The following is a 12,578-nucleotide window of genomic DNA, read 5'->3' as shown; positions in this document are numbered from 1 at the left end:
AAGATTGGGGCTTATTTGAGGACTGACGGTAAATTTTGGAAGAAGAGATACGCAGCAAAATGTATTTCTGTTATAAGACAAAGATTGATTACCAAGTAGTGTTTGCCAAGAATGTAGTGATTGAAAGAACATTGAAAGATAAAATTTCCTTGTCATTCGGATGTTTTAGAGTCTATTTAAATCTACATTAACTACAAAAAATTTCTTCGTGACAAAATTTCGGACAAATATTTTGACGAAATTTTTTTCGATGAAATTATAAATAGGACTTAATTTGGCCACGACGAAATTTTTCGCATTTAAGATTTTTGAGAATTTGCATAAAAACACTCTTATATGAGGATAGGAATAAAATTGATGTGTCCTTTTTATCTTTTCAATGTCAACTACGTCCTTTTCCTCACTGACAAAGTCTCCGTAATTATCTTTACTGTCGGCATCATGATCATGATCATCATTTTCTGACGTTCTAAAGGGTGTAGACTCTAATTTTCCTATGATCAAAGCGTTTTTGCCTCCCCCCCCCCATCTTACCACCTTGGCTACCTGTTCTAACTGTCTTTTATCGCCGGTTCAAACGATTCCACCCTTACCTTCTTTTATTCAATTTTACTATTTCTTTCATTTGCTAAAGGTATTTGCATTTTTCAACCCAAGGAGATAGTTTTATGCTTTTCGAATCTTATACTTATATTCACACTTTTACTTTAAATTATACTTTGCCTATAAACTGTCATACCATTTAGATATAGAGTAGAGACTCTTTGAATGCTAAAGCATTTCTGTTGACCCTGCCTTTGCATAAACTGAGTAAATAACCGCTTTAATTTGGTTTTTCTGACATGCTGCCTGGGGGGTTGGCCAAATTCCAAGCGGGTGCTCAAGCCCCTAAGTCTTTACGAAGTCGGTACCTTTGGGATTGAGTAAAAAGCAACCTGTATAATTTTTCCTTTAAAGATTTTTGTAATATGTTGCTATCTTTTGCTTAAAAATTCCCGACGAAATTCGGAAAAGTTGTCCAGAATTTTTTTCTAATTAGCCTTAAGAAAAAAAATTCTCTAATTAAGGCGCCACGTAATTGAGCCTTAAGGGAGGGAGGGGGGGAAGTTGGCTAAGAATCAAGTTTAGTGACATTGGGTCCGACGCGGAACAACATTTTTGAACAATTAAGCCTTCTAGAATGGCTAAAAATGCATCTCCCAGACTAAAATTCAACAAATTACTATGCTGCTCAAAATAGACAATTAGAGGGTTTTCAGAAAAAACATTGATTGTTGATTTTAAGAAAAAATTTGGGTGGGATAGAGTCATACTAAAACTTTAGTGACAGACGTAAAAGAAAGAAAGAATGGGCGACCTTTGGTTCAGATTGCACATCGATGTGAATAGCAAGAAGCTGTTACATTGATTTTGAGAATTTTATTTCCAGAATAGAAGTATGCATCCACTTTGTCTCGAGTATTTTCAGTAAGCCGTGTTTATTCACAAAAAATGCAAACATTGCATTGATACGAAAAATTATCTACTGAATTGATGCAAATGATAGAGAAATGACTCAAATTTATCTATATTAGTGAGTAAATAGATCAAATAAAATCAAGCTGTATAAAGACAGTTTGTACTCATTTTTAATTCATACTCTGTTTTTAAAAATAATAAAAATGACCGTCAGAAAATGCGTATCTCTGAAAGTGTTGGGGACTTAAGCTCTCCCCCCCCCCACCAGCTGCACCAGTGGTGCCGTGCCTGTAGGGAAGCATGGACCAAGGTACAAGAATCACTCTTTTTAAGTATTTTTTCTAAAAGAAAATTCATCAACAAGGGTAAATCAAGAAGTAGAAGGAATCGAACTTGACGATTTGAAACGAAATACCCAATTGACATTTATTGCACTGCACTGAATTCTATTGCTTTTTCCGTATGATATCATCTTCTAAAAAGTTTTACCCATAAAAATATTTACAAGAGATCATACAATGAATTTGTAACTGTAACCCTGAAAAGAATCCATGGTTAATTTATTGCTTGCATCTGGTGTTTGATAAATTTTGCATGATGAACAAATTTAAGGAGAAAAAAGTAAACAAAAATTTCAAGAAAAATTGACATTTTTAGTTTGTCGCATAAGGAGCTGAGATTCACATTCTAAAACAGATGCTTGCCTCAAATTTTTGAGCATAAAATTGTCAAGGACACTTAGTTGTAAGCTCTGAAAATCATCACAATGCGTTACCCCACCCCTACTGACTCCACCTTAAAGCTACATGCATATTAGAAAGCTAGATACAGAAACAAGCAGTCATTAAAACTCAGCATATCTGCAGAGGGTGAATTAATGCCTATATTGCCTATATTGACCGTACAATTGAATGTGGCATGAGAAGGCATTAACCTAAAAACCGATGCTTCAAAAATCTTGATTTCATCGAATGTATCATATAATGTTATTTTGGGTAAGTTTTTAGGTAATAGAATAATACAGTCTATAGATGAATTTTTATAAGTTGCTTTCGCCAATCATCGTCAAATGACTTAACTAGTTGGCAAAGAACAGCGATAAACAAAACCCCGTTCACAACATGCTAGCTTTCGATAAACCCTGCTGAATTTTACATATCACAGTCTTAACTTTAGTAAATCCATTAGTAGCAAATGTAATAAGGATGATCAAAATTAAGAACAGGCTAAAGCTTCTTAACTCAGTCGTCCGTCAGCATCGGCTACGAGTAATGTTCTAATCAGACTAGGACACTGGGAACGCTCAACAAACTCAAGGCCTGCTTGTAAAGGAATTCCTCTCAAAGTTGTTGCCTTGCTTGTTGAAACAAGACTTAGCATGAGCCACTAGTTACTGTCTATGGCAATGGTTCGATTAGGCCTGAAATCAACCGGTGACAGGTAAGGCTGTTTCTTACATTGAGATTTACAATGAGAGATTCTTATGAACCGAATATCCTCCATATTTGGGCAACCTTTTTTGTAAGAAACGATCAAGCGAAATGGAACTTCTAGAAAATGTTTGTCCGAAAGTAACATTAATTTTTCCCGAAGTTGTGGAGCAAACATGTAGCGAGTGATCTTGTCAACGTGATGGTACAATCTTGCCAAAAAAAGCTGAAGTGCCTTAACCTGAAGACATGCAAACGGTAAAAGACAAACCTAGAACTGCCTTTTGCGTATATTACACTTGCTTCCAAACGTTTAGCACCCCTCCCAATCCAGTGTTGATTTCTTATCTTAAAGGTTGCTACAGAACCAATTTGTTACAGAACCAGTGACAAAATTTCTATCTTTAGCCAAAAATTGGTGGGAATTAGCAACTTTGTGATAAGGAAACAACTCTGCATTTGTTCTCTAGCAAAATTTGGCAAAAACTATAGGCTACATGACTCTATACCAATTAAGAAATTACCGCAGTAAATAGTTCACTTAAGAAAACAAATACATAAACACTGTTACATACGACAAACTACGGACAGATATTATCAATTTTATGTACAAGTAATTATATTAGAAATAACTTTACTTAAAAGCTCAATTCTTGTGGTAGCATCCTCATACAGAGAGCTGTTTACGTTTATATCTCGCTGCAACCATTTTCATTTTGTGAACTATTTATAAATTAATGATAATTTGGAAGCTGCAAATTACCCATTCCAAAGGTTAGGCCTAAAATTAATGAGCAAGTGCCTAACATAATAAATTGACTTTTGCTGAGGAGAGTCCCTTATTCAACCACTCTCGGTATGGAGACCTATTCAATGCCAAACATCGATATTGGGACAAATCAGAGAGCTTTCTATCGAAAAAATATTTTCGTTAGAAGTCGTTCTTCAAAATTTACGAGCGAATTTTTAAAAAAATTTAATAAACCTCCCTTGCTCTCATTTTTAAAATGTAAAAGCACTTTAATGGTACTTCCCCCAAGAATATATCGAAGCTATGTTACTGTTTGACGGTCAATATTAGATGTAAACAAAAAATCGGCTTATTGTAAAGTAAGTATGTTTTATTTTCCATTTAGCCTGCAAATTGAGAACCGATTGTAAGCTGTCTTGGACAAGAGGGCGGCGTCCATCTTTACTGTCTTCGTTTGCTAAGCTAGGAATATGATCCAACACATCGTCTATCCTTTTGTGTATTAAACAACCACAATTATCTTTCTTCAAAAAGCAGTTGGGCATGGAAGCTGTAAGAAATCGTCGCTTTGCGCCGAATCCGACCAGGAAACACCACCTGTGAGTTGCATTGTACTTGTGATTGTTTATGGGATGGCTAGGCCGACGAAATTCTAGTAAAAATATGTTGAGCATTGCTTTAGTAGCATGATACTGATCTGTGTTTTAGAGCTACGGCATATTTTCGGCATCTAGTTTACAGCTTTGTATTTAGGCTGACAACTCATTATTCCATTTAGGCACCTTCTCTTGTGTTTGTGCGTTTAGTAAGCCTGAAGCACACGTAGAACGCTGTTATACTTCAACTGTAGCATGTTTGCTGCTTCTGAAAATTTGCATCAGTGACGGACTATATGATATTTACTCAGTACTTATAAGAAAGATACTATTTAATTCTGCAATAAAACCACAGGTTCTTTAAAGCAATTAACATAAATAGTTTATCTGCCTTAACTTTTAATGAAATCCGTAACAATTTTACTTCCCAAATTCAAGAGTAAATAAGTTACAGCCCGATGAAAATATTTCGATTTTTCTATCATATTTAAGCTTAAGAGGTAGTCTTTGTTCTCATTGAAAATAAATAGCCATGGATCAGTGAATTTTTAATCAGATTGCTACTTATCGTTTTTGTATTCTCCAGCTTCGTTTAAATCGTTTTAAGAGGGCTCTTATTTGCAAAATTCTTAAGGTCTGGTCTCATTTTGGATGTTCATGAAAAGCTACTGTTGCAAAGCCTCACCTTCTCATTAACCATAGATGCAGGAGGTATGGAGCGCCTTTTCGCAGGATTTGAAAACATTGCAAGAGCAATGCCATATTTGCATGTTTCACACCGTGGTGCTTGTGCCCTTATACACGAGTGCTCCTTTGTAGTTTAAAACAGAATTTGCAAAGGACCTGTCTGCTAATAGTTATCCAACGATAATTTGTTCTATCGAATTAAGAAAGTTAAAAAAGCCACAGTTATCTTTCTGCTTGCTTCTCACGACTAGGCCTTTCTGTATCTTCTAAACCTAATTTAAGTCTCACATTTCTTTAATTGCTAAATATTTCTCTCAAAAACTTGGGTTATTCTCTAGAGCACGTGGATTCTTCTCACCGTCTCAACTTTTAACAATGTATAAGTCCCAAGTCCGTCCTTCCTTGGAGTACTGCTTCCATATCTGAGATAGTGCTCCTAAATATTCCTTGCGCCTGCTTGACACAGTCCACTCCAAAGCAATTCGCCTCATCAATAAAGGTAGCCTCACCAAGTCTCTTCAGCCTCTTTCTCATCGGCGCTTTGTTCTTGATATCGCTATTTCTATAAATCTTGCCATGGCCATTACTCTCAGGAGATCTAAGATATGATCTCAGGTCCCCCTGAAACATGCTCGCGATACCAGCCATTCTTCCAGTGCTTACCCTTTCTAAGCCTCTTTGCCAAACGCACTAACTCAATCCCACAACTCTTCCTTCCTTCCAAGAACTTGTAAACTTTGGGAGGAATGCTCTACCATCTTCCTGTTTCCCAGACTCCTACAATTTGCTTTATTCAAAGCCAAAATAAACAAGTAGGAAATAAGAAACACCGCAATGCGCCCAGAATAAACAACAATAAATTCACGTAATTTAGTGAAGGCTAATATTTCGTTCAGGCATACGGGGCTTCATCAGAGCAAAATTTAACGGACTAAAAATGTATACATCTAAATAAGAAGTGTACATGGTGGCGTCGGATTACTGAAACTGAACGACAAACGATAGAGTGTCCGACGAGCCAAAGAGCAATACCTCATTGGCCTGGCAAACACTCTCACACCGAACGGCATGAACAGAACCACTGACCGTTAACCTTACAGCAACGTTATCATTATTTCATATTATAGTACTTCATCCTCATAACATTTTTATTCCACCACCACCACCCACGCTTTCTCATTCGCCACCCTTCCCTCCTCCACCGCTGCGCTGCATCCACACCATTCCACAACAGCCAATCCGACAAATTTACATTTTTATCGGCTTTTCGCCGCAGGAACTCCTTAGAGCCCGTCGAGCAGTTTGGTTCCGTGACCTTTTCTTCATTCAAAACAAAAATAAACAATCTTGATATTCTCCCTTTCTCTTTCTATTCCTCCTCCCCTTCCCTTGTCAAGGCTTAGCTTTAGGTTTTTGAGCCTTTACCTGTCTTCACCAACTAAAAAAAAGAAATAAAACAAAATTGTGTGTATAGGTCATCAACGCTTCGTAAGCATGTCAGCTTTTTAGAATAAGTAATCACGGAGTTGACAAAATGATTCAGAAATTACATCTTGTAGGCTTATGCTGCGGAGGTATTTATTGTTTTCAAACAAGTATTGCATCTCTTTTAGTTGCTTAAATGGTTCATTGATTTTTTTCGATTAGTGATAGCCAGTCAACAAGCAAGGGACTAACGCACCTGGAGACACGCTCTTCACTCGCAGACGGAAACAAGCGTACACGAGAAACCTTGCCGTTTTCTTCCTTCAAACAAAGATGGACAGGCGAAAAGCAAGCAGTCGGGACAGACACCCACAAGAGTCTTGCATCCTTACGAAGCATAAATAGTGAAAATAGGAGCCTTGGATCACTGCTCGGGAGGAATAGGGGTGATAATGCCGGGTTAGGCACGCCTCTCTCAAAGTTAAAAGAACTGCGCCAAAGTGAGGCTCGCAATGCGAGTAGAACGTGCTCTGGCATCAGCAGCCGTTCGAATTTCAGTTTAGCTGAACGGTTATCTCAGACATCATACGGTCGGGACAAACCTCTTTTTCAACATCGTCGCACAGCAGCTTCTCAGCTGAGGGAAATTAAGCAGATATCGCGTGATGGAAGCATTATAACGAAAACAAGTCAATCTGCTTCACTAAGTCAAGAGAAAAGCACTGGAACGAGATCTCGCGCAGGCAGTGGATCTTTGAAGGAAGACGTTCTATTGGGAAAAGCTATCAGTTCAAAGGTATCCGGGGAGTGGACGACATTAAGAAGAGAAACTACTGAAATTGATAATGATGAGAATGCTGAAGGCCAAACTGGTATTGGCAGCAAATTGAGAAGCCGAAGATACGAGCGTAGCTACGGTGATTACGTATCAAAACGATCGGAAATCAGCAAACGATCAGAGCAAAAAGGTGACAGGGAAACGTCAAAAACCCCTCGATCGGATTTGACAGACACAGCATCAAGGGCAAGTGAACTTTTGCAACGAATATTAAGTGATAAAAGCCGCCCGTTTCCCAGTTTGCCTATTGATCCTAACTTGGAAGTAAAGGAAAAAATCGAACCAAAACCCGAGGAGAACCTTAAAAATGAGCCAAAATGTAGTAGTCTGACCATCAAACATAAATCTGAGCACATCATACATAAAGAAGTTCAGGCAATAAGTGACAGCAGGGTGCAGCATACACAAACAAGTGCTTTAGCCCAAAGGATAGAAGAGAAGGTTCTGCGTATGCCAGAAGATTCAGTAAGCAGCGAGACCCCAAGCTTTGAACGATCTCGTGAAATTGCCAGTAAGATTTTCCAAAAACTTGATTCTAAAAAGGACATAGAAGCAATTCCTGCATTGCAACGGTTGAATAAAAGCAAATTAGACAACGATTCTACAACTGAGCAGCTTATGGTAGAGGAAGTTAAAGCAGCCGAGAAACAAGACATATTCAAGAAGGATGAAGTTGAAGTAGGTAGTGATCACAAAGAAGAACAGAAATCTGAGAGAGATAGGCAAGAAGTATTATTGAAAATACATAAAACAAAGGCTATAAGTATACCGCCAGCCGTGTCCAACATAATGAAATGCAGTAAATCTGCCGAGGCTGAAGTAAAAGTCATGAAAAAAGACGTAGGGGACAAGGAACCCAATGTTGTGTGTTCGGTTGAATTTCAAAGCGATGTACACGGAGTTAGAAGCCATGATAAAACTGATGCAGGAGGACAACGCCCCAAGACAGAGCCTATAAACATACCACCTGCTGTGTTACCAAAGCCTAAATCGCCGAAATCGTCTATAGTTCTTGGAAGTGCAGACAAAATAACAGTTTCAATCGAGCAACCAAAGGAAGAGGAAGTAAATGACAATGTCTTCAGTTCACCAGAGAGGTTTGTTCTGTTTGATTAATATGAGATTTGGAAATATGTAAATTTTCATAAGACGAACAAACCAGGGCTAAAATTGACTGAAATTCAACTTAAGTAGGGAAATACATACGCATAGAAAAAAGTGGGAAGCTGTATTTTTAATCGACATATCCGTTACTCGATCCAAGCAAATTAGACATAATGAATTATATCCCAATGAATTTCGGATATAAGGTCACTGTTGGAAAAGGATAAGGAATGCGGAACTATTTCTAAAAAAATATATGAATAGCAAATGCGCCCCAGAGGCTTTTATTAGCAAGAACTGTGGACTGCCGGGAAAAAGTAATGATATCTGTGAATTTTAGCTGCTTATCAAGCCACAAAATCAAAATGTCTTTAGAAAGAAATAATGAAATAAAATTGAAAATTAAGAGGATGAAAAATATTCTATTTGCTGTTGAACTGTTAATTTCATCGACGTGATATCGACGTAAAAGTTTGCAAATATTTCTATAAAACAGTCATCTATATACAACTGGAGAGTCTCAAGTTTTTAACAATGATTGAGTAGTAATTTTTAAAAAAACTGTGATCTGTCAGATACTTTTTAATGGCTATTGGACAATCTGTATTTCATTTCCATCCAAGAATTGGAGAAAGTGCTGTTACTTTGAAGTACGTGAAGTACAAGCAGTTCTGTTAAACTGTTAACATTGTGTACTTTGTATTTCTCTCATTAGCCACAAAAACATCAAACTTTGATGACGCATTTCAAATCTGCATAACTAAAGAAATACTTTCTGGCAATGTTTTCTCTTAACGGCCTTTTGTCTTTTCTCCAACAGATGCGAGAGTTCGATCGAGGAGCCTGAGCAGATGAGTGTTGCCAGTCTTAGAAATTCTTTATTTGGTGGAAACTCTTCACTAGACAAGATCTTTAGCAGAGGTATGGGTGGAACACTTACTGGCTCTCCAGTTTTATTAAGGAAACAATTGATGGTTGAGAGGAGGCAGGTTGTGTCCAGTGTGGAAATAACGCAACATGGCAAGACTGCTATGTCAATGGCCCAGATGTCATTTAGAGTGGAAACAAAGAGCGAGTCTGACTCTGCGGTAAGACGTTTTTCAGATCATTGTATAGAGAAAATAAAACACTTTTACTAAACCCTTTTTTTCAAGATAAAGCCTGCTAAGAATCTTTTTGTTACATCAACCTAGAGGCTACATCACCCTGGAGGCCTAACTAAGAAAAGCTTGTGTAAGAAGGAAGACACGCAGGATAGGCTGTCCGCCGGATTGTGTGAATCTTGCAATGAGTAATAATTTTAAGGTAATTGTAAGGATGAAGCAAAATGACGATGAGACTCCAATGTTGTGTAATAGAATTTTAAAATGAATTACATTTAATATATAGACGACATTATAGTTGCTGTTGTGACTAGTATTGATTCTGGCGGGAATTTTTAAAGTGTAAAATTGCTCCAGTTAATGTAGGAATTTTGCAAGGTTTTGCCATTTAGATATCCAATCATTGGAATAACAACAAAACTTGGAGAGCTAATAAGTCTTACTGAGGTCTCACAACCGCTGGTGATTTTCTTCAACACCACTAACGTTTTTTGAGATGTGGAAACTTGTGTTCATCATCATACCTTTTTCCAACCTTTCAGGGTGATTCAAATTGGGTTGATTTGTAAACCCAGCAACTTATTTGCAGAGATTGCTTCATCATAAATTGAAAAAAAGTATCTCAATTAGTTTGATACACTATATAATCTGATAAACAGCCCAAATATGTGAAATGTCAAAAGAAAGGAGATCTTAACAGCATTGACACTGCAAGACTTCGCATCGATCTTTCTTGAGCTAGATTCTTAACCTAATGTATTTCATGTTGACGATACTTTCAATAAAATTTCCAGGCTGAAGATAGTTGGGCTTGAAGATTGTAATCCAGTAATAATGGTTTATTCTCAGAGTGTGAAATGCACTCAACAAACGTTGGGCGCCAAGTATTGTAAACCTTAAGCCGTGTGAGTTGAGAAGTATAAAACCGAAGAATAACTACCATGAAATGAACAGAAACGATTTCATTATAAGTTCTTACTAATGCTTGATTCAAAAACCCAAATTCAAAAACCACACCTCGTCACACGTGCTATATCGTTAGAAAAAGACTGGGGAGAGTGCAGAATAACGACCAATGGCTAAAGCTGCGAAGCCACTTTACAATAACAATCAATGAAAATTTATATTTAGAAAAACGTCTAACATTCAGGAAATTGAAGCATAATTAGAAATGATGCAGTATAGCTACATAATTAAAGATATTGTTTTAATTGCAGATATCAACAGGCGATTCAGAGCTACTTCCTACACTGTTCACACGTTTTGAAAAACCTAAAAAGCCAAAGACGTCGCCCAAACCACGTGTTGGAATGAAAACAAGTCTTCAGCCAGTAACCTTGCAAGTAAAGCTAAATGAAAAAGATGGCGCCGAGAAAGGATCATAAAGAATTTATCATATAATCAAATGATGATTTTGTTACATAAGCGAACACAGGTTTTCAGTTTTTGATTGGTAGCATGTCTTTGAAACATTAATATACCAATTATGTGAGTTGGAAGAATGCTCTGCACAAAAGGTGGCTTTGCAGCGTGCATCATCTTTGTACATTATTGTAGTTTGTATATAAATACTCTTTTGCGAGGTATAGCTGTTCTCTTAACTCAACAGAACCTGCTCGATGTTACAATGGTAACATTCTTGAATTTCATGCCATTTCTGCAAAGCCGCTAGCAGGCTGTGTCGGGGCTTGGCATTCTCTTGCAAAAACATTTAAATTGTTTTCTGTTAGGGCTATTAAAATGTCAAAGTCAGCTGGCACAAGTACTCTAGTATACTAGTATACTAGTACCCTAGCAAGTTTGGTAAGAAATTTGAAATGAAACCTCTGCAATGCTATCAATGGTAGGTTTTTCCAACTGTATGACTGGGGTATGTTTTCTTGCAAATAGCGCGAGTGGTCGTGAGTAAGTTACAGAATAGAGAGCTTCTTTAGTGCATTAAAAACCAAAACTTAATCATTCAGGTAAGAGGTTTTAAGCCAAGTGCCAAGTCAACTTTATTCAGTTTAAAAAGAAAAAAGAGATGCTATTCATTTCGTATTTTATCACATTTTCATTAAATCCCAAGCCACAAAAATTTCACTCAACCACAAAGTTGGTTTTGATCACTAACTTTAAAAGAAACCTAGTTTTAAAGAAAAGAAACCTTTCGTAAAATTTTGATATGAATCAATTTGGAGCAACTGTTTAGCCCAGGTCGTTATAATTATATGTTGTACTGTTATCTCTGCACTTTACAATAAGTGTTTGATAACCAAACATAACTAATTAAACGTAAGTTAGACCACAAAAAGTCTGTTCATATGGAACTGTCAGTATACATTGTTCAAAGCAGTAATAGGTACTAAAAGTCCAATCTGATCCGCAAAAAAGTCTTTACTCTTTGGCAGCACCTCTGAGGTATGTCGTAAGCTGATAAGCATGATTTCTTTTTACTTGCATTCAATTTCTTGCTTCATAAAACTGCCTATATACGTAATCACCTGTCATTTTCTTACCAACTTTCCTTTCTCGCAGTTCTAACTTCCTCTTACCTACAAATGCAACATTTAGTTGCTTCTTTCCATATTTTATTTTCATTTGTCTTTCTTTCGTAATTGCACAAATACTCATTTACACTTTCATAGGCTACCTATGTCCTTCTAACCACATAATTTCAATCTTATGTCTTGTTGATTAAGATATTCAATTTTCTTACTTATTTATTAAGTGTAGTATAAACCATAACAAGGAGAATTTCGTAGGAATTTATATTTTTGAAACTGTTGTAAGTCTTCTTGAACAAGGGGTTCATATGTTTTTCTTAAAAACCAATGACAATGGAACATATTATTGTTCCTCAAAATTTCACTCATTGCAATGTGCACCATAAATAATGCGCCATCTTTTGACTGGGTATCTTCTTCATTGCGGTCCAAAAAAGGCCAATATATTGAGTCATATTAGCGCTACACAATAAAATACTTTTAAAAAATGGCTTTGTTTGAAAGCAAGGGACATCAAAACAGAAAAGGCAATTTTGCTGAAGAATATTCATCCGATCAATTTTGCCTAGAATAATACTTTATGGAATAATCTCATTTCACATTGCTAAAATAAACCTTCCTGTGGGCTCACTACTCAATCTTGAACAGTAATAAATTCCTTGGATATTTCTGTACAAAGTAATGTGCTGTAGTCAAATTA

At 36.7% G+C, this 12,578-nt stretch overlaps 1 protein-coding gene across 4 annotated transcripts; it reads left to right on the top strand.

Moving 5' to 3' along the window:
- Positions 1-2,712: 2,712 nt before the first annotated feature.
- LOC135689562 (uncharacterized) lies at positions 2,713-10,978 on the top strand. Of its 4 annotated transcripts, none has more exons than XM_089116308.1 (5): positions 2,713-2,898; positions 4,177-4,238; positions 6,570-8,282; positions 9,110-9,377; positions 10,610-10,978. In XM_089116308.1, exons 2-5 carry the CDS (start codon positions 4,183-4,185, stop codon positions 10,775-10,777), a joined length of 2,205 nt encoding a protein of 734 aa, XP_088972434.1. In that variant the 5' UTR covers positions 2,713-2,898; positions 4,177-4,182; the 3' UTR covers positions 10,778-10,978. The 4 variants fall into 4 exon arrangements, with proteins under 4 accessions (XP_088972434.1, XP_065062888.2, XP_065062887.2 ...); XM_065206816.2 differs by having other exon boundaries at positions 4,174-4,238; XM_065206815.2 differs by having other exon boundaries at positions 4,025-4,238.
- Positions 10,979-12,578: the final 1,600 nt, after the last annotated feature.

This window comes from Rhopilema esculentum, chromosome 5 (assembly GCF_057945365.1).
Source record: "Rhopilema esculentum isolate cy_ngs chromosome 5, ASM5794536v1, whole genome shotgun sequence".
NCBI lineage: Eukaryota > Metazoa > Cnidaria > Scyphozoa > Rhizostomeae > Rhizostomatidae > Rhopilema > Rhopilema esculentum.
This window is presented reverse-complemented; position numbering and strand designations above follow the sequence as displayed.

Coding starts and splice junctions, on each gene's coding strand:
- LOC135689562 (XM_089116308.1), top strand. CDS start 4,183: ATGGAAGCTGTAAGAAATCGTCGCTTTGCGCCGAATCCGACCAGGAAA. Junction 4,239..6,569: donor CCGACCAGGAAACACCACCT/GTGAGTTGCATT, acceptor TTTTTCGATTAG/TGATAGCCAGTCAACAAGCA. Junction 9,378..10,609: donor AGAGCGAGTCTGACTCTGCG/GTAAGACGTTTT, acceptor TTTTAATTGCAG/ATATCAACAGGCGATTCAGA.